Here is a 21,458-nt window from a genome sequence, read left to right on the forward strand (position 1 = left end):
GCCCCCCTCAGGAGCCCTCTGCTTCCTCCGGTGACCACCTGCCACCCCTGGCCTGTACCTGGGCCGGCGTCTGTGCTCGGGCCTCATGCTGGAGTGTAAGGCCTCTCTCCCTTTCTGGTCCCCACCTGTTATGTGACAGGATCCTCCCAGGCGGCAGCGCCAGGAGTTTAAGATGGGCAGCTGTGTCAGGCCCTTGGGGAACGTCTAGACTGAGTGTCACCACTTGAGTTTGGCCTCTGTGGCGCATAGTTCTTAGCCACTAGAGCCCAAGGGCCTGGCCGGAGTTTTGGTTTCTAGGTGTTTCAATTCTGCTCACACTGGGTAGAGAAAGCTGAAAAGGCTGAATCCCTACCACCCCCACCCCCTAGACCCTAGCCCAAGCCTGAAGATGTAGCATTCTCTGTCTCCACCTGCTGGCCAGTGTCGGAAACCCACCTTCGGATTAGCTCGAAAGGAGTTAGTTATAGGCCGTGACCCTTTGATGTCGCCTTATGCATCAGTCTTCAAACACCTGACTCGTAGGGTGTGCCCATTCAAGAGAAAGGTTCCACCCATCTTATGTGACTTTAAAAACAATAGCACATACAACATAGTTTTCTTTTATAAAGTCACATTTCTTCAAATATAACAAGCTAGCCATTTTTTAATGTCTTCACTTAACTTAAAATAGTGACACCCCACAGTGATCCTCTAACTGAAGGGTAATTTCACTGCCCATGATTGCCAGAATCTGGGGACCACTGGTGTAGCCCAGCCTTCCTCCTCTATAGCTGGGAATGGCAGTCAACGAGGGAGAAAGAGTTCTCTGAAGCCGGAGCCAACTTGGGAGTAGAACCCAGATCTCTTTCTATCAGCTCTGAGAAATGTGACAAAGAGAATGCTTCCTCTATTATGTTTTCTTGTCCTTCTCGATCCCTCACCGGGGGACAGATCACAAAACTGTGTATCTACCCCAGGTCTTGTGAGGGTGGGGGACTCTAGGAAACTATACATCACAGCTGGAGATCCTCAGAGAGTGGGAGACAGCTGCTCCATGCCATGAGGGGTGACCATACCCCCAGCAGGGCCACTGGATGACCTGCTGCCCCTTTGCCCACACACAACAAAAGGAGCCTGATGAGCCTGTCTCCTGTTTGCCAAGCTCCCCTGGCACCATTTCTGCCCAGCCCAAGTCTTCTCATGGAGTGGCAGCCCCATACCCTGACAGTGCCCCAAAATGCTTCTTTCTGATTGGTGACCACTTGGGGCCTCCAGGGGCTCTCAGCACCTCTATACCCATTCTGGTGCCCATCCATGTGGCATGTAAGTTTCTTCCTGTGTTTGGCAGAGCAGTGCTGCCCCTTCCCACCCACCTCCTATCTCTGGGTCATGCCCTTGTATGGCCTTAGCATGTCCACATAGGTCTGTGTACTTGCCACCTTCTGAGGAGGCACAGAGTAGCAGCAGGGAGGCTGGCATGGGCATCTAGGCATGCCCAGTGGAGCATCCTTTGGAGAGGAAGGCCAGGCTGAGGCTAGGACTCAGGCCTCACTTGTCATTTTGCACTGCAAAGTCTTCAGTAGACTCTTCAGGTCTTGAGGAAATGTTCCTCCCCAGCCTGGTGAGGGAGGGCCCATCAGGATGAGGGAGAAGCTGGGCCTGAGAGGTCACAGCAGCTGTGGCCCAGGGTGAGGAGTGTAGGATACTAACCCCACAGGCTTGGCAGGGATGTGGGGGAAAGGGCAGCTCAAGGTAGAACCTGCTGATTTGTTTTCCCAGGATCCCTCTCTCCTGGGTACATGGTCCCTGTGCCACTGTCCTGCCAGACCCTCAAAGCTGGCATGGTCACCAGCCCTGAGTCCTAGTCCTGGACCACCACTACCTCCTGGCTTCCCCACCTTTTCCCTCTGACACCTCTGATGTCCCTATTCTGTGTCTGCCACCCTACTGTCCCCCTCGCCCAGTGGCTCATCTGGAAGCCCTTTCTCTCAAGTATCTCCTCTCTCCTGATGCCCTTATCTCTGTTTTCCTGAACAAGGTCTGACTATTTATTCTTCCCCTCCCTCTGATAGGCGAAGACAGAAGAGCAAATTGCAGCTGAGGAGGCCTGGCATGAGACAGAGAAGGTGTGGCTGGTCCATAAGGATGGCTTCTCACTGGGTGAGCCTGGGGAGGCCCAGGGCCAGGTGCCTGGGCCTCTTGGGTTTCAGGGCTGGGGTGCCTTCTGCATCTGGTAAGAGCTGGGTGGGGAGCAAGGAGAGCCGGTGATACTGTGGGGAGGAGGCAGGGCCATAGAAGGCCCAAAGAGGGTAGCAAAGCCTTCCCAGGCCCACACCTGACTGTCTGCCCCGTTCTGCAGCCAGTCAGCTCCGATCGCAGGAGCTGAGCTTGCCTGAGGGGAAGGTGCGCGTGAAGCTAGACCACGACGGGACCATCCTGGATGTCGATGAGGATGACACAGAGAAGGTTGGCAGGAGGCTGGTGGAGGGCCCAGGAGGCGGCTGAGCGGGGCAGGCCTGCCCGCGGGCAGTGCGGACAGGTTCTGCTCCTTCAGTGCCCTGTTGTCTGTTCTGTCACACAGGCCAATGCCCCGTCCTGCGACCGCCTAGAAGATCTGGCCTCGCTGGTGTACCTCAATGAGTCCAGCGTCCTGCACACACTGCGCCAGCGCTATGGCGCTAGCCTGCTGCACACCTATGCTGGCCCCAGCCTGCTTATCCTCAGCCCCCGTGGAGCCCCCGCCGTGTACTCCGAGAAGGTGCGATGCCCCCTAAGCTACCATGTTGCCTCATGGCCCCACCCACCCACTACCTACCCCACCTTTTCTGGCTCTGCCCCTTCCCCTTGGCATCGCACTGGGCTCCTGTTCGTTGTCACAGGTGACTTTGGGGAGAGGAGTCATTGCAAGGGGTGGACCCAACCTCTAACAGAAACTAGAACTTGGCTAGTATCTGCATGTCCACCCATGGCCTCAGCCTTGGAACCCCTCTGCCACCCTGGAGTGAAAGGCCCAGAAGGATGTGGACCTTGGGGGTGAGGGGTGTCTGAGTGGCACCAGCTAAGAGCCTACCCATTCTCTCCATCCCTCTCCTGCCCAAGGTGATGCACATGTTCAAGGGGTGTCGGCGGGAGGACATGGCACCCCACATCTACGCCGTGGCCCAGACCGCATACAGGGCAATGCTGATGAGCCGTCAGGACCAGTCCATCGTCCTCCTGGGCAGCAGTGGCAGTGGCAAGACCACCAGCTGCCAGCATCTGGTGCAATACCTGGCGACCATCGCAGGCACCAGCGGGAACAAGGTGTTTTCTGGTGAGACAGGGACAACTGAGAGGCTGTGAATGGGCTTGGGAGAGAGGGTGGGGATGGAGGACTCTCCTAGGCACAAGCTTTTTTCTCCCTGGCCTCTCTGTGCCCCCGGCTTTCCTGACAGCCCCTGGGCCTGTCTTCTACAGTGGAGAAATGGCAGGCTCTATACACCCTCCTGGAAGCCTTTGGGAACAGCCCCACCGTCATGAACGGCAATGCTACCCGCTTTTCCCAGATCCTCTCCCTAGACTTTGACCAAGCTGGCCAGGTGGCCTCAGCCTCCATTCAGGTGAGGGGACATTCGGGGTAGTAGGATATTGACTATCTGATTCCATGCCCTAGAAATCAGGTTCTCTCCTGTGCCCCATTTTCCTGGGATTCTGCCCCAACAAAACGCTCCCTGGCCTGCTCTGCCTGAGCCTTCACCATGCTGCTCCCTGTGTCTCCTGCCCTGGGTGGGGCACCGCTCGGCTTCCTCACCCCCTACCCAACCTGTGCTCAGGGGCTTCTCTCAGGCAGGTTTCACCAGGGAAGACTAGCTTGCCAGTAAAGTAAGGCCCAGCCTAGGCCGACTCCCTTGCTAAATGAAATCTCTCACCACTAAGTGTCCAGTTTCCCTCTAAGGCTGTACCTAGGGACCAGGCAAGTGGCAGTGTCCCCCATGAGCTGGTTTCTGCCTGGATTTGCCTCAGAGATGATCTGACCTTTGGTTGAGCACCTAGAAAATAACACGCAGCCTCTCATTCCCATGGCCTGGTCCTTACTGGTGTGGGGTGGGAGACGCTTCTCCTGGCACTGCCCTCCTGTGCCCACACCCTTCATGTTGCGCACAGACGATGCTTCTGGAGAAGCTGCGTGTGGCTCGACGCCCCACCAGTGAGGCCACATTCAATGTCTTCTACTACCTGCTGGCCTGTGGGGATGGCACCCTCAGGTGAGATGGGACAGAGGGAACAGGGAGGGTGCTTTGGACTCCAGACCCCTGAAAGTTCCTGGACCTTACCACTTGACCGTATCCCATACCATTTGTTTATTGTGTGCCTGCTACACTGCGTTCTGAGCTAGGGCCTGAGGATGGGAAAATGAATGAGTCCCAAGCCCTGGCCGGCAGGACCTCCCTGGCCCTGGGCACAGGGGTCTGGTTATGTGTGAGGGGCACAATTAACCCTTCAGTGTTCCCAGTGCCTGACTAGGATCTCTGCTTCATGAAGCCAGGCCTAGAGAGGAAAGCACCCCAAGATGCAGGTGGCCAGGGACTTGCCTGCAGTCACACAGCTCATAGGGGGCTGAGCTGGTCCACACTGGGGCCAAAATCCTAACCCCTTTTCAGTGTCCTCCCTCTAAGCTGGCCCTCCCTGCCCCCACATTGGCTCCCCTGCCAGGCTCTTCCCTGTAGACCTTCAGATCCTCTGTGTTCACTGAAGAGAGGATAAATGATGAGACGGGGCAAGCAGCCCTAGGGCATTATCCTCTTTAGCTCTTCTTGTAACTGAGGGCACAGGCCCTGTTCTGGCTGGACTCGCCCTTCAGGTAGGTTTCCCGTTCCCTTCCAGGGCTCTGGCTTGACACTTTCACCAGGGCATCTCTGGTGACCTGTCCTAGGGAGGCTGGTGCTCTGAGCAGGCATCCAGGTCAATTAAGAAAGGCACTAGCAGCTGGCCTGACAGTAGGGCATGACGGGCAGACAGGACTCCGTCTGGAAGTTGAGTTTGTCTGTCTCCACCTTGGCATAGGGACCAAGCACTATGCTGATGCCTCATTTGTGCCCCTAGGACAGAGCTCCACTTGAACCACTTGGCAGAGAACAATGTGTTCGGGATTGTGCCACTGGCTAAGGTGAGGGGCCTTTGGGGACTGGGTTGGACAGCCCTGGGCCTTGGGGGTAAAAGGTGCCTCAAATGCTTAGCTGGTGTGGCCCAGTTGTTGGAGTGTGTCCCGTTCAGGGCACATATCTAGATTGTAGGTTCGATCCCTGTTTGGGGTGCGTACACGAAGGCAACCTATCTCTCTCTCCCTCCCCCCCTCCCTCCCTCCCTCCCTCTCTCTCTCTCAAATCGATAAGCATGTCCTCGAGTGAGGATTTTAAAAAAAGTCTCAAATGGATTGGAGTGCCCCATGGGAATACCAGGAGCCCAGCTCCAGCAGGGTGGCTCTATCCTAGCCTTGCCCTCCCTGAGGGACCAGCAGCATGGGGGTATCCTGGGAGTGGGGGACAGCCCCTCTGAGATCTGGTGCCAGTGTGCTTATCTCTCCTTGTAGCCTGAGGAGAAACAGAAGGCAGCTCAGCAATTCAGTAAGCTACAGACGGCCATGAAGGTGCTGGGCATCTCCCCTGATGAACAGAAAGCCTGCTGGCTCATCCTGGCTGCCATCTACCACCTGGGGGCTGCAGGAGCCACCAAAGGTAACCTGCAGTGGGTCCCAACAGCCTGGCTTGTCACCCAGGAGACCTTTGGGGAACCTTCCCATGCCCAGTTTGTCCTTGCTCAGCACAGACTCATCTGTTATCAGACACCCCTCTTTCACTGTGCCTCTTCCCAGCCCCCCCACATCAGAGCAGAAGGCTCCTGATACCCAGAAAGGCATCCCTGCCAATGATGGCCTGAGGCCTGGATTTAGGTGGCAGTGACTGTGACCGGGAGCTCTGTGAACACGGGGGGTGGGAGCTTGGAGGCTAGGGGAAAGAGAAGGCACCCAACTCAGAGCAGTCCCCCTGGAATAACTCTCCTTCTCGTTCCCTTTCTGACAGAGGCCCCTGAGGAGCAAGAGGGTAACTGACCTTGGCCCCTCCCTGGGGTGTAGGGGCCACCTGGCCCCATCTTGGTGCTTGCCCTGGGCTCTCTCTGGGGGCTGGGCTTGTTCTGTTGTAATGGAGGGGACTGGCCTTGGAGAAACCTCAGGGTTGAAGGTGGAGAGGACACCTGCTGGTTGTGGGGCTTCTTGGAGTTCCCAAAATAGCTGCTTCTATCTGTTTTGCATCCAGATCCTGGAACCTCTCACAGTGCCGTCCATGGGGCTTAGGGTGGGGTAGGATGGGCTTGCTTCCTGGGGTTTCCTAAGGCCAGTTTTCCCTGAGTCTACCCTTCTTTCCACTGGTTTGGTAGCAGGTGTCTCTTCCTCTTGCATGTCAGGGTGAAGGCCACTAGGGGGCAATAGGCACCGTGGTAACAAATGGGCTGCATTTTCCGCACTGGTGCTTGGTGGCTTGTGAATGGCTAGAGCTTGGTCTGGCTTGGAAGAACTCCGCTGCCTTCCTTTGAGGTTACATTGATGGGTGGGCGCTCTGAGCACCCCTTCACCGCTTTCTCCTTCAGTTTAAGGAAAGGGGTGCTGCCTCTGAAGAGCACCTGGGGCTTTGGCTTCATCTTCCCTCGGGATGTGAAGGGCCACAGGCTGCACAGCAGGAGAGAGGAAGCACTGATGGGTGGGTGGGTATGTGGAAGAGCAGGTGTCTGGGTGTTAGGCTCCTTATGATCCCAGCAGGTGGCATCTCTACCAAAAAGGAAGCAGGCTCTGAGGTAAAGAAGTCTTCTCCAGACTGTGAGGGCGGGCAGGCAGGCGGGTGTCTCGCTGTGTCTTAAGGAAGTTCTTTCATTCTGAGGAGGTGACAAGGCCAGGTTTCCTATAACCCTACTCAGTGCTGACTGCTGGTGGAGAGCTCTGGGTGTGTAGCACATGGACCTACCTTGTTGAACAGGCTCTGTTACCTCCTCAGAGCTTCCAGTATTTTCCAGGGGGTGTGTGTGTGTGTGTGTGTGTGTGTGTGCACGATTACATTCATAAACATACTCCGCTGAGACTGTGAGTGAGAGTGTGTGTTTGTGTTCCTGAGTCTGAATGTGTTTGTGTTTTCCTGCCGGCTCATCCTCACAAACCCCCACCCTCCACAATCCTCACAAACCCCACCCTCCACAGTCCCTTCCCGTGGGCCTGGAGGGCTCCGTTGATGACTGTTTGCTAACATGCTGTTTTTCTTTGCATGCTGCATGCTGGTCCTTTGCCTTACAGAAGCTGCTGAAGGTAAAACCTTGTTTCTTGTTAGCTTTCCCTAATTGCCGTGATTAGACACATGTTGGCTGAGGCACTCTGTCTGCGTGGGCTGCTTTCTTTCCCCCAAGGCTTTTTCATACCCCACTGTTGGGCCATGGGTGGGTGTTTGTGGTCTCCCTGCCAGATGCCTGGAGGAAAGAGAGAGGGTCCTAATGCATTCATGGAAGGGGAAAGCACTGTACTCTCTCATGATCTGTCCTCCAAGGCACAGGTGGATCTTAGTGCTCATGGTAGGTGGGCCGGCTCATCCTCTGCATTTCCCCAAGTTGGTACTCGGGGAGCCAAGCCCTCTAAAAGGATGCTGGAAGCTGAGAGGGTTCCCTCTGGTGGCAGCAGTGTGGTGTTACCTCCTCTTTGAGGACCTGCTCATTCCCTCCACTCCCAAGGGACACAGGAAGCTGGCTGATACTGGCTGTTCTTGTTTTGTCTGAAGCCCTCTGGTGTCATCAGGGCTAGTTTTGCCACTGGAAGATGCCCACTCCCCAGTCCTATGGGAACAGGGAGCCAAAGGGCACAGTGGTCATCAAAAGGCCTAAGGAGGAAGACCCAAGATACCAGATCGTTTTTTCTACCCCATAGGTGGGCGCAAGCAGTTTGCTCGCCACGAGTGGGCCCAGAAGGCCGCGTACCTGTTGGGCTGCAACCTGGAGGAGCTCTCCTCATCCATCTTCAAGCACCAGCACAAGGGTGGCACGCTGCAGCGCTCCACCTCTTTCCGCCAGGGCCCTGAGGAGAGCAGCCTGGGAGATGGCACAGGTACCCTGAGCCCCTTGGCTGGTGAATGTCATTGGGAGGCCTCATCCAGGGCTCATTGCTATCTCTCAGTTTCGTGGGGAAACTGCTGGGGTGAATAGAGCTGTCAGGGGGAAAGGAAGCCCCAAGATCCTTGCTGACTTGGCCCTGGGTAGGCAGGGAGCATACCCAGGTAGAGATCCCGGGGAGAAGGAGACAAAACTGATCCTCTTGCCCCACAGGCTCCAAACTGAGTGCACTGGAGTGCTTAGAGGGCATGGCATCTGGCCTCTACAGCGAGCTCTTCACCCTTCTTGTCTCTCTAGTGAACAGGTGAGTGCCAAGCAAGAGGGCCCAGGAGTTCTTAGGCGTCTTGCCTTGACAAAGGTGGAGTTGATGCCTCTGTGCTTGTGTGACTGCTCAGGCAGAGCCATCTTCCACCAGCAGAGGGCTCATTGTCCTTGCAGGCCAATGGAGGCACATCTTCCCACCAGGGTCTTGGGCACATGCACAGGGATGGGGACTTGGCTTGGGGCAGGGCTGGGCTTCCTGGGCACAGGGGGCAGACCAGTGGGGCCTGTTCCACAGTACTGCCCCAGCCAGCTCTGACCCAGGCTCTCCCTGTGAAGGGCTCTCAAGTCCAGCCAGCACTCACTCTGCTCTATGATGATTGTGGATACTCCGGGCTTCCAGAACCCTGAGCAGGGTGGGTCAGCCCGAGGAGCCTCCTTTGAGGAGCTGTGCCACAACTATGCCCAGGACCGGCTGCAGAGGCTCTTCCACGAGCGCACCTTTGTGCAGGAGCTGGAAAGATACAAGGAGGTAGCACTTGACCTTGCCTCTGCCTACCCCCCGCCCCTCCCCACAAGCCTCACCCTCTAGCCTTGGCCCCCTCAGGGAGGGCATCTGTGGGTGAGGAAAGGAACCACCTTGCCCACTGGCTGCTCCTTCCCAGCTTTACTCTCTGGTCTTTTCTGTCCACCTGTGCTCTCTGGACTAGGCATCTCTTCCTGCCCAGGCTACATTCCTACTTTGTGGAGAGTTTGCTTTCCAAGAACTAAAGATGCATTCAGGGTCCCTGGAAGCCCTTCCTTGCCAACCTTTAAAGTACTACCTAAGCCCTGTGACTGCCACTATGCAATTTCTTCCTCCACGTGTTGGACCTGGCCTTCCCTGTCTCCCTGTCTCCTGATCTGTTAAGATGGTGATTGATTTTTTAGGGCCCCTTCATGAAAGGGTGTTCTAGGTGGGACGAGATCTGGAAATCCTCCCTCATGTGGAGGTCAGAGGTATTGATCCTGGGGAGGATATTTATCAGGGATGAGAGAAGATTCAGGAGGAAAATGACAGTTGTCTTCAAGTGTTTCAAGGATGTGTGTGAAATTGAAAGGCTCACTCCGCGTAGCGTAATCGATGGATGTGAATAGCAGAAATATGTGACTTTAGCTCAGTGTAAAAGGAGGTTAGAAGAGTTTTAGCTGTCCAGAGGTACAGCAGTGCCTTGGAGGGTGGTGAGCATTCGTCACTCAGGCTGCTGGAGGGGCGCTCCTGCGTGGGACAGGAGGTCAGACTTGCTGACTCCAGCATCCTCTCCTAGCATGCTTGTAGAGCTGCACCCCACACACGGCCCTGTGCTTACTACCGCTCTGCCTTCCTTCCTAGGAGAACATCGAGCTGGCATTTGACGACTTGGAGCCGGCCACGGACGATTCTGTTGCTGCCGTGGACCAAGCCTCCCATCAGTCTCTGGTAGGAATTCCAGCCAGGCCCTGGGCTGGCCTTCCCTCTCCTTTCCTCAGTAGAACTCTCCCTGTATGGGCTGTTGCCAGTGGTGCCACTGGGTGCTGAGGGGGGCCCAGAAATCAGGCCCAGACATCAAGCACTTTAGAGCTGTGGGCCCTGCCCCTCAGCCCTTAGCTAGTTTGGCCAGGAAGGTAGCACTTTCTTCTGCCCTAGTGCAATGGGGATCCTCAGCCCCTGGGTGTCTGAGACAGACCAGAGGTATAACTCCATTCTTACCAGCTGGGGCTTAGGTCCTGTCCTGAGGGCCCTGTGGATATGAGCTCTCGCCCCTTGGGGATGGGCTTTGTCACCCTTGAGACAAGTACCTTGGACGCCTTGCTGCCTGTGGACTGGCTGGCCCAGTGAGCACTTGGCATTTGGTGATTGTCTTCAATTAGGGAAATTACATAAGGCATTTTATTGGAGAACTGACATTTTTGCTAGGCTGCTGATTTCCCTCCTCTGCTTTGAGTTCTGTCTCCCTCTCCTTCCTTGTGGGAAGGCCGTGTTAGGCTAGCAAGCAGGTAGGGCCCCGGAGAGAGAGAATGTCCCCCTGGGACAAATGCTCAAAATGTCCAAGACCCACATCTCCCCAGGGAAGCTGGCTTTTCTTCCTGACACCTGGGCTCCTGTGGTGGCCACCCTATAGCACCTTTGCCATTCCCAGGAGGTACGAGGAAGTCAGTCTATGTGGCTTAGAAACAGCAGTGGGTCAGATGGTGTGTTTGGATGGGGTTTGTCCATCCTTTCTCTTTTTTACTCTTCCAATCTGATGGGCCTTGGCATCCGGCAGTTGCACCCCTGCCCTCAGTGCCCACCCTGCCACTCACCATTCGGTGGCTTCATTGCTCATTCTTGCTGGCAGCTCTAGCCACATTGGGACCTTAGTTGCCCATCAGTCCTTGGCCACCTCCCAGTAACCACACTGACTCTGATGGGCAGCTGTAGGGAGGATATGTAGGCTGCTGGGGTCAAAGAGAGGGAAATGGCATTTTTCTTACTTCTCTTGTCCCCCAGTCCTTAAAGGTCAGGCCAGAATAGAATATGGGAAAGGTTCAGTACTTCTTGCTTGAGGAAGACTTGGGGATCCATAGAAAACATACCTTCAGAGCAGATGTGGCCAAAGGCATAGTTTGTTTGGCTTACATGGGGTATTAGAAATCAGAATTCAATATTTCCACCTTCTCTTGAAAACCTGGAGAATTTATCAATACTAGGCCAATGTTTTTCCAGGACAGCAGTTGGCTGCAGCAGAGTGGTGGCTGTTTTCTTTTATATGGGGATACCTGGTCTTCAGTCAGCCTAGATCTGCCCATTTGGGCTTTCACATCCGTTAAGTCACCTGTTTTACGTTTTTCGCACTTGAATTTATGACTCTGCAATGACCCCACCTGCAGTGCCCCAAGCGCCCTCTGGGTGCTCCCTTCTCAGGAGGACCAGGGTTAACCCACAGCTGTCACTTGTTGACAGCTTCCTTTAGGCCATGTGTTATGCTCAGGGCCTCACAGGCTGGGAGGTGATGCCCAGGGAGTAACTACAGCATAGGGTTCTCACCAGCCCTGTGTGCCCTTAAGAGGATGAGGAAGGAGGAGATCCTCTGGGTGAGTGCAGCTTAGTAAGAAGCCTTCAGCCTTTGGTGACTTTGGACACGAGTCCTGGGAATCATATCTTGCTGTGGGCTTCTTTCTCTGATCTCTTTCTGGCCCCTCTTTTTCCTTGCTGCCCACCTGCTCCATAAGGTGCCAGCAGTGAGTGGCAGGAGCTGCTGTGTGTGTGTAGTGTGTGCTTGTATGTGTGTACATGTGCAGCATATTTATAATGTGTGGTTAGGGAGCTCCTTTCCCACAGCTCCATGTGACACAGTGGGATTTATTTGCTTCTCCATAGGTCCGCTCATTGGCCCGCCCTGACGAGGCAAGGGGCCTGCTATGGCTGTTGGAAGAGGAGGCCCTGGTGCCAGGGGCAACTGAGGATGCCCTCCTGGAACGCCTTTTCTCCTACTATGGCCCCCAGGAAGGTGACAAAAAAGGTAGGTTGCACCCCTGGAAGCAGCTCCTCTATTTCCTCTCCAGGGAACCCACCTATAGGGGTCCAGGTGGCACTGCCTGAGGGGCTCACTGAGCCCCTGTGCTCTGATGATCTGAACCTCCTCTCACCCTCAGGCCCAAGCCCCCTCCTGCGCAGCAGCAAACCACGCCATTTTCTCCTGGGCCACAGCCACGGCACCAACTGGGTGGAGTACAACGTGGCTGGCTGGCTGAGCTATACCAAGCAGAACCCGGCTACCCAGAATGCCCCCCGGCTCCTGCAGGACTCCCAGAAGTAAGAATATCAGTCATTCTGCCCATTTCCCATTCCCCAGGGCTGTTTTTGGCTCCCTGGTCAGAGGCCCTCTCACCAGCAGGGTAGAGACCCTCTACTTCCTAAGAAATAGTAGCCAAGGCTAGTTAGCCTTGAGTGCATGGGGGTGGCCTACTGGAGTAGAGCTAGGGACAGACATGGTTGGAGGGACTTATAGTTTTAAATTTGACTAACACCCCCACATTCTTCACAGAAAGTAGGTGTAGCCTTAGAAACCCCTCAGTCATATAATTCCTATCCATTCATTTATTTAACAGATAATTTGGGGCACCTACTCTGTGACTGAATAAAACATAAATCCCTGCCCTTGTGGAGTTTACATTCTAGTGGGGTGGGGACAGTAGATATACTAGTAGATTATATCTTCTATTAAAAGATGCTGAGCTCTACTGTCTCCTGCCCCATGGGAACCCTTTCCCCTCCTCTGCCCTCCCCAGTGATAGAGAACAGATGGCCCACTCTGTCCAATCCCCGGCTGCCCCGAGGCTCCTGCCCACCCTGGTTTTCTCTTCTCACTATTTAGAGATTTCTCTATAGTGTCTTTGTAGGGTGTGGGATATGCAGCCCTAGCCCAGATAAGCCAGGCCCCTGACCACAGTGGTGCAGGAGTTGTTTGGCTTCTTAGGAGTTCGGAGAAGGAATAGCCTCTACTGCTACATGAATGTGACTTCTTTCCCTCCATTACCCTCCCTCCTCTGGCAGAAAAATCATCAGCAACCTGTTTCTGGGCCGGGCAGGCAGCACCACGGTGCTCTCAGGCTCCATTGCGGGCTTGGAGGGAGGCTCGCAGCTGGCGCTGCGCCGCGCCACCAGCATGCGGAAGACCTTCACCACGGGCATGGCGGCTGTCAAGAAGAAGTCACTGTGCATCCAGATTAAGCTGCAGGTGGTAAGTCTGCCAGCCAGGCCCCGGTGTCCTTTCTCACCCCTGGCAGGTAGCCTGGGCATTCTGGGCACACTCAGGTCACCCAGTGCCCACTCAGCATCCCATTTGACTTGATTGATGCTGGTGGGGTCCCTTTTTTCAGTGCTGCCGCCTGAGTGGCAACTCGGACCTGGTAAGGGCAGAGTTATCCAGGCTTAGCATTCCCTGGCCAGTGGCTGGGCACCTGCTAACCTGCAAGGAGTGGAGATGCTGGTACCAGTCCCTGCTCTCTTGGGTACTGGCTGGGCCATCCAAGTCCCCTGAGGGTCATCCCTTCCCCTTTGGCAGGATGCCCTCATTGACACCATCAAGAAGTCGAAGCTGCATTTTGTGCACTGTTTCCTGCCTGTGGCAGAGGGCTGGGCCGGGGAGCCCCGCTCTTCCTCCTCCCGCCGAGTCAGCAGCAGCAGTGAGCTGGACCTGCCTTCAGGAGACCACTGCGAGGCCGGGCTCCAGCAGCTGGACGTGCCCCTGCTCCGTGCCCAGCTTCGTGGCTCCCGCCTACTTGATGCCATGCGCATGTACCGCCAAGGTGGGGCCTCCTTCCCTCGCAACTTCTCTTTTCTGGAGCTACCTCTGCATCTCTCACATGGGGCACGTGGGGCTAAAGGAGTGCTCCTTCCCAGTTGTCTCCGATCAGCCCTGATATCTTTTCTGCTATGATGCCTCCTCTGTGGGATCTCTTCTTGTCTTCCAGCCCAGTCTGTTCCTTCCTCTTTTTCTTTCCACTCTGCTGATTCCTCTCTTCCTCCTCTCCCTTCCATATTCCAGTCGTCTTCATCCCACATGCCTTATACCTAGGGCTCCCTTCTTTCCCCTTCCCTTGTTTGAGTGGGTCAGCTCTGCCCACAGCACAGAGCTGGAGCCATCTGCCCAGTGGAGGTACCTACTGGTGGCTGGGCCAGCCCCCCAATGAGAAATGAGATGCTAAGTCTTTCCAAAGTACTTAAATTTCCCAGAAAGTTCAGACAAACCCCTTTTATGGACCCACCTGGAGGAGGGGACAGAAGGGGTGAGTAGTAATAGTAGTTAACATCCTTAGACCACTTAACAGTATACCAGGCACTATTCTAAAGTCATCACACACATTAACTCATTTAATCCTCACAACAACCTCATAAGATGCAGGTTCTATTATCATCCCCAGATGGGGAGACTGAGGTTCAGAGAGGTTAAGTGGCTTGCCCAAAGTCACACAGCTTGTGAGTGGCAGAGTAGGATTTGCCCCAGGCAGACCAGCTTCCCAGTTCATGCCTCTCAAGCAGGGTTTTGTTTGCCTGAGAAGCTATGAATTGCCAGGTTTCTGCCCCTTAGCTAGACGTCTGCATCCTTAGCAAGACAAGCAGGCAGGGTCCTACCTTGAGGCATCCCCATGGACACTGCCACTTTTCCTCAGCAGCCAAGCCAGGAAACAGGCTCCCTGCTCTGCTCTAAATAAATCATCGATCTGTCCCCACGTCTTGATATGGAGTTGGTGTTTATTATTTCAAAACCAGATTGTTACCGCTCTGAACAAAAATCAATGTGCTTTACTCAAACAAGCAGATCGATGCGGCCAGCAGCAGCAGGGCCCCCCTTCACTCAGCCCCAGCCACCATCGATAGCACTGATGATTAATTAAGATGCCAGGCGTTCGGACCTGCTATCCTGGCCCATCAATTTAATTGCAGTTCAGATACAATCAATAGCTCACTTTGTCTTGGCCCCTCAGCGGCCCCCGCCTCCTGTTTCAATTATCAGGCACATGCATCAGCCTCATCTCCCAGTTGGAGAGTTTCCCAGAGCTGGCTTGGCCAGCACATTGGAGAGAGCCCCTGACTGGCTGTCGGAGTTTGGGTTCGGAGTCCAGTTCTGCCTCCAGCCACAGCCTTTGTGACCTTGAGCAATCAGTCGCTCCACCTCTCAGGCCTCAGTTTCTATGTCTGGAAGATGAGCTGTATCTGGTCTAAGACCCTTTTTCAGTTTGAAATTCTATGATTCTGCAGGAGTGGGTCTCTTGGTCCTCTACTGTGGGCTCTGGTGCCCTCGGGTGACTCTAGGTAACCCCCTGCTGGCCACCGTCCTGACCTTGCTCCGAACCAGAAGCCATCTCACCCTTGCCCTGACCTCAAGCCCAGACGTTAAGGGATCTCTGTTTGAGGTATCACTCTTTAGGGAAGGGGAATCTACAAGATTTTTTGGTCACACGGCCTAGGGCTCAAGGTCAGGTTGGGGGTAGGAAGGGAGCCCTTTCCGATGTCCTGCTTCAGTGGACTGAGGAAAGGAAGGGAACATTGTATGAAACAGCCACCAAGTGAGCCAAGCTTTCTACATATTTTCTAATTAAATGGCTATCATGCAAGATATGTGGTAGGGCCCCCATTTAAAGATGAGAAAACCAGGGCTCAGAGAGGTCTAGTGACCTGTCCAATGTCACATGATACCAGGAGCCTGGGCCAGCGTTCCACCCCTAAGCTCATGCCCTTTTCCTCTCAGCTACTCTCTGATGCCCTATTTTTTTTTTTTTTCTTATTAAGTCTTCAAGACATTGTGCTCTTTGGGTTATGACAGAGCCATAGATTAGAGGGCTAGAACTCGTCTTAGGTCATCCAGGCTTTTACCTCCATAGCGTCCCTTCCATGTGGTCAGTCATCTCCCATTTGCACCCCTCACTGACAAGGAAATTACTTCCTTCTAAAACAACCTGTTCCCCTTTTACCCTTGGAATTCCACTGTGGGGCAGCCCTAGATGTCCTCTCGGCTTCCTGTCTCTTGTCCTTGCCTCCTTCCTCTCCTCTCTCCTTTCCTGGGCCTGCCTCCACCACAGGCTCTCCTCCCAGAGCCATCTCTTTCCCTTTGGGTGACTCTCCCTGCAAGCCGCCTGGGCACCAGTGGCTGTTGGGGTGTGTGGGAGCAGGTGGGGCACTGACAGATCTGGCCCTGGGCTGTTCTCTTTCTAGGTTACCCTGACCACATGGTATTTTCCGAGTTCCGCCGCCGCTTTGATGTCCTGGCCCCACACCTGACCAAGAAACACGGGCGCAACTACATCGTGGTAGATGAAAGGCGGGTAGGTCTGGGCCCCAGGGCCCCACCAGACTTCCTTTCCTCCGCTCAGATACCTCTGAGAAACTCCCCTTCCTTCCCTAGAGAGTTGGGCTGGCCCCTGCTCATGCTCCATCAGGGTCAGGACAGGGGCGTGTGGCAGCCAAGCAGCAGGGAGAAGGCAGCCTGGGGAATGGACTACAGGAATCTGAGAAGAGCCACCCCCTTTGGAGGTCTGATGTGGGGGTGTCTGCTCTCTGGTGAGCCAGACAATCCTCCAAGAGTCTCCCATGTGGCAGATTAGAACTAATAATGTTTTGGGTGCCACTGGTCGCCCCTGGGCCCTCAGCCTTGACCTCCACATTAGGGACTATTCCCACAGAGGAAGCTGTGCCAGGGTGAGCCTAAGGCTCCTGGGCCCCTTGTCAGCCCAGGTTGGTGAGTTCCTGGCTGCTGAAAGGGATGTCTCCCTGCCATTCTAGGCTGTCACCTTGACCCCCAGAGGCAGCTCCTCAGAGAGCCAAAGGGCTCCCTGAGCAGAGGAACCCTCCTTCACTGTGCTCTGGCCTTTGGCACCCCACCTGACTCTGAAAGCATCTCAGACCTTAGGGAGGGTACTCTGCCCCCTGAGTCACACACAGCTCCACATTCATGGAGGCCTCAGAACCTCTCCATTCTCCCCATCCAGGACCTGCCAGTGTCCTTGGCAATCTTGGTATGAATGTAGATGACCTACCCACACCCCCTCCTCTCTGACTCTTGACCTTCATTCCAGCCTCCCACTCACGGCCACACCCAGCACCTTGTCAACCCTGGGAATGCTCTGCCTCTGAAGTCTTGAATTCCAGCATGGCCTTCTCTGACCAGCCTCCCTCCTGTGTGTCCCACTCCTCTCTTCCTCAGGACACCTGCTCTTTGAATCCACTGAGACCTTTCATTTCTGGACCCCACTCCATTTTCTCTACTCTGCCCATTCCCTTCCTTTTCCACTCAGCCTCGGGGCCACGATCTAACCCTCTGGTCACTCAGCCTTCGTCACCACCTCAGCTCTTCTGAGCTTCCCTGCGCACCTGCCCTGCCCAACTCCACCCTGGAGGCCCAGCCTTTAGGCATCCACACTCCTCAGTTTAGGGCTCCCAAGTTGCTGTGGGAGAAAAGGGTACACCCATGTAGACTTGAATTCCTACAGCTTCATGGTCTCCAGCCCCAGCTGGGCCCTTGGGGTGGCCTGGCAAGTTTTCCACGTGCCCTATCCTTACCTGGCCCTAGCTCTAAGCTCCTTCCCTGATACTCCATTCTCCACCTGTCACCTCAAATACTCCCCAACCGCGCTTCCCCAGGTCTTCTTCCCAGCAGTTGACCTTGCCTCTGAACGCTAATAAAATCAAGGCTCCAACTTCCTCCTCTGTCTTCTGTGCACTGCTCTTCAGGTGCCTCCTTCCTCCTGCCTGGGTGGGAGAAGCACCCCTGCCCTTGTCCAGTCCCTTGCTCCTGTGCTTTGGAAACCGTTCCCTTTGGTCTTCCTGAAGACCTGCTCCCTTGGTGGTAACTCTCCTGTTCCTTCAGCCGCTCCTCTGCTGGCCCTTTTCTCTCAGTGGAGAAACATCCCACAGATGTTGCTCTCAGAAAGGAGCCTTCTGTTAACCCTCTCTCATGTCTGACTATTGTCTGTCTCTTGCCTGCCCTGCATCGTCAACACTTACTCTCCTCTTGCCTCCCCCGACCCCACTGTCATTCATTCCTCCACCTACAGCTGCCTGGCTCCCATCCCTGATTCCCTGGGATCGGTCTTCTTGTCTCCTCATGCGCTTCATGTTGCCAGAGCTAATAGGCACTGTTCTGTGCTCGTTTGCAACGTGCGACCCTGTTGACAACTCTATTCTTTTTGAAAATTCTTTGGCTCTTTGGCTGCCATACCTGGTTTTCCCTTGCCTCTCTCTTCCTTCTTTCTCAGAACTGCTGAGCTTCCCTTCTTCCACTTGCCCCTGAAATAAAGGTCTCTTTTCTTTAAGACTCTCTCCTTGGGCATGTGTTTCCTATTCCGCACCCTCTTCCAGGGCAACCTCATTCACACCCATCACTACAATTACCGCATATGTATTGATGACTCCCAAATCAATAGTTCTAGCCCAGGCCTCTCTCCTGAACTCCAGACATGCATTTTCATCCAGCTGATCTCTGGACTTCTCTACTGGTATGTCTTATAGCACCTCAAACAAACCTACTCTTTCTCCTGTATTCTCTGCCTTGGAGAATGGCACCATTATCTATTTAGTTACATAAGTCAGAAGCCTCAGTGTGTTCCTAGATTCCTTCCTATACCTGGCAGGGCTCAATCTCCTTAACATATCCGCATTTCCCCCTCCTTTCTCCTTTTTGGGTCAGCCTCTGGCCTTCTCTCCTGTGGATTATTGCAGTAGCTGCCTAAGGGGGTTTCCATTCATCATCTGCCCTCTACCAGTGATATCTCTTTAGAATGCAAATCTGATCATGACTCTTAACTGAAAGAACCCTCCAGGGCCTCTCAAATCACACAGATTCCAAGTACTTTGGCTATTGCCCACCTCCCTAATTGCACCTTAACTGCCCCGCTTCACTGCAAGTTATGCTAACTGCTTTCCTCCGTGCATTCTGTTGTCTTGTGCTCCCGGGTGGCCTGGGTAGCTCATGCTGGTCCCTCTGCCTGAAATGCCCTCTCCCCTACTTTGTCTGGCTAATTCTTCTTGTATTTAAAGACTCAGCACAATCAACACCTCCTCCAGGACTCCTTCCACGGTCCCCTTGGCTGACTTAGATGCCTCCTCCACTGTGTACTTCATTAATTCACTTGTCTCACAACACCCAAAAGATAGCTTGTTCCTCTTGTGGTCATCCTTATATCCCAGAATCTAGCAAGTGCCTGACCCTGCAGAAGCCCTCTGAAAGTGCTCGGTGCACAAATAAGGGACTGAGTAGAGGACAGGGAAGGACTAAGTGACTGGCGAAGCCCCACGTGGAGATGGGGAGTCCTAAGTGGACTCCCTGACAGAGACCTCTCTCTTCAGGCAGTAGAGGAGCTGCTGGAGTCCTTGGACCTGGAGAAGAGCAGCTGCTGCATGGGCCTGAGCCGGGTGAGTTGTCCCTCCGGGAAGGCAGTTGAGCCTCACTCTAGTCACCCTTGTCCACATGTCTGGCCCTCCCCCACTGCCCTCTGCTCAGTCTGATTTTAGGAGTCTCCTGGTGCCCCTTCTGAGCCCCTCCCCCACCGTGAGTCCCCTTACACCCCACCTCCAGCCACTCTGGGGCTTTCCTTCCTCTCAAGCTGCCCTCATTAGGACTGGGGGCCAGAAATTGAAATATCCCAGCTGCAGCAAACTTGATTTTCCCTTCCTCTGAATAACTGGCTTGTTCAGTGCTGGGAACACCTTGTGATGTCAGGAAGGGGTAGGTTGGGAGGCGGCCCTGAACTTGGCCTATGTCCTGGTGTGGGGAGTGAGGAAGACAGAGGGAGGAAAGCTGGAAGAATCAGGAAGGAAGTAGGCAGAGTGCTCCAGAGGGCAGGGCCCCCTCTGGCAAGTTGTCTGGGGCTGCCAGGGTCCCAGAAAGGCAAGCAGGACATGGTAAGGCCGTGCTGCTACCACCTGCCCACGGGCCAAATTCCTCATCTGAATGGAACGTAGTGCATAAAAGGCAGGCACGCCCGGCCCTGGGTGCCAGTCTGCTGCATTGCTCCACACAAGAGGGTCAGCTGAGCATTCCTCTTATGGGCCAGGGAGCCCTGCACACCCCTTTCTCCAGAGACTGGGAGGCTTGACCAGCAGCATCCACGTATGTGCTCAAGGGCTGTGGTGGGAGTGAGAGCAGTTGGGAGCCAGACGGAGGGTTCTGGACCTGTCCACCTGTCAGCAGACAGGGAAAGAACTCCAGGTCCCAGGGTCTCGTGGGGAGTGTGAGGTGGAAGGAATGCTTGAAAAAAGGCTTAAGTATTGCTTGTCCGCTCTGTTCTCACTGTTGTGTACTCTGAGTCAGGTTTTTGGTTCTCCTGCCCCATCCCTCACTGGGCATCCCTTTCCCATCCCTTGCTGTATCTTTGTCTCTGCCATCCCTGGTTTTCCCTTGCCCTTTTGGCCCTGGTTGTCCCTGCTGGTTTCTCTTCCTTGGTTTCTGGTTCTATTATTCTGTTTATTTCCCTGGTTTCTGTGTCTTCTGCATCCCACCCTCTTCCCTTGTCATTTCTCTGGTTTTGGTTTCTGCTGTCTGGCTCACCTCCTTTCTCTCCCCTTCCCTACCTGTCTCTAAGCTCCAGGCTGCCAGCTCAGCTTCTTCTCTGGGAAGCCTGCAGAGAAAGATTTCACTTCAGCCTCTTCTTCTCTCTCTGGGTGGGCTCCTGCCCCTCTGGCAGGCTGAGCTGCTGCTGCCTGGCATTGGGGTGGCACCTCCTCCAAGGCATGTCTTGGGCAGGACAGGGCCTGTACAGGCTGGTCCTCCTCCCGGCTGCCATCTCAGTCCCTCTGCATTATGCCAGTGCCTGGCCGAGGCAATTGAGCCCCAGGACCCACTCTGCTCAGGGCAGAATTAGCGGCAATGGTGGATGTTTGCTCACATCTGGCTTAGGAGAGAAGTTTCAGGACTGCTAGGCTGTGGTTAGCACTGGTGGTGAGTGAGGATTCCATTTGTCACATCGCTTCAAAGGAGGAGGTGTCTCAGTCTGAACTTACAGGACTCTGAGGGTTTAGGCAAGGAGTTTGGGGATCTGAGAGCCTCCTGTTATTGTTTGTGAAATTTGTATGGATGGCTATGTTGGGGAGGAGATGGCCCTGAGCCTTCATCTAATACTCAAAGGACTCCTAACCTCACAAATACACAGCTGTTCAAGACAGGTTTGAAGCTCGCCACCCTATCCTCTAGAACATTCTTTTTCTTCTTAAGTGTTTCTGGGCCACTGTCTGTCCCCCACCAGGCACCTCACTGCTTCTGCCCTAGGCAGATAACTGAGCATGCTGACCACAAGCCCAGGGGACTTGGATAGTCCCTACCCCCTGGTAGGACGGCAGGTGCTCAGCCCCACGTGTGGGATGGGGAAAGCACTGTGGAAGACCTAACTGGCTCTCTCCCAGGCTAGCCTCAGGGGACTAGGTTTCCTCAGAGTCGCCAGAGGCAAAGCTTTGTCAGCAGAAAGTGTAGACCATCTCCCCACTTCTCCCCTGAAGGGAGTTTTGGAAGTACTGTACCTAGTGGTTTTTGAGTGTTTCCCATGAAGTTCACATCTCTTTGCTCCACAAAAGGGAATTTTTTGTGTCCTGGGCAAGGTGGAGG

At 54.6% G+C, this 21,458-nt stretch overlaps 1 protein-coding gene across 1 annotated transcript in view; it reads left to right on the forward strand.

The window, feature by feature from the left end:
- Window positions 1-21,458, forward strand: part of MYO18A (myosin XVIIIA) — an 86,192-nt gene that overhangs the window by 44,352 nt on the left and 20,382 nt on the right. The window contains exons 4-21 of the mRNA XM_087826005.1: window positions 2,052-2,139; window positions 2,339-2,445; window positions 2,561-2,737; window positions 3,079-3,292; window positions 3,436-3,578; window positions 4,123-4,223; window positions 5,062-5,125; window positions 5,549-5,693; window positions 7,919-8,095; window positions 8,314-8,404; window positions 8,701-8,893; window positions 9,734-9,820; window positions 11,741-11,882; window positions 12,016-12,175; window positions 12,917-13,103; window positions 13,428-13,671; window positions 16,079-16,188; window positions 19,208-19,273. Coding sequence (XP_087682131.1) covers window positions 2,052-2,139; window positions 2,339-2,445; window positions 2,561-2,737; window positions 3,079-3,292; window positions 3,436-3,578; window positions 4,123-4,223; window positions 5,062-5,125; window positions 5,549-5,693; window positions 7,919-8,095; window positions 8,314-8,404; window positions 8,701-8,893; window positions 9,734-9,820; window positions 11,741-11,882; window positions 12,016-12,175; window positions 12,917-13,103; window positions 13,428-13,671; window positions 16,079-16,188; window positions 19,208-19,273 — 2,496 coding nt within the window. The remainder of the gene's footprint in view (window positions 1-2,051; window positions 2,140-2,338; window positions 2,446-2,560; window positions 2,738-3,078; window positions 3,293-3,435; window positions 3,579-4,122; window positions 4,224-5,061; window positions 5,126-5,548; window positions 5,694-7,918; window positions 8,096-8,313; window positions 8,405-8,700; window positions 8,894-9,733; window positions 9,821-11,740; window positions 11,883-12,015; window positions 12,176-12,916; window positions 13,104-13,427; window positions 13,672-16,078; window positions 16,189-19,207; window positions 19,274-21,458) is intronic.

Source organism: Miniopterus natalensis, chromosome 17 (assembly GCF_054644295.1).
Source record: "Miniopterus natalensis isolate mMinNat1 chromosome 17, mMinNat1.hap1, whole genome shotgun sequence".
NCBI classification, from domain to species: domain Eukaryota; kingdom Metazoa; phylum Chordata; class Mammalia; order Chiroptera; family Miniopteridae; genus Miniopterus; species Miniopterus natalensis.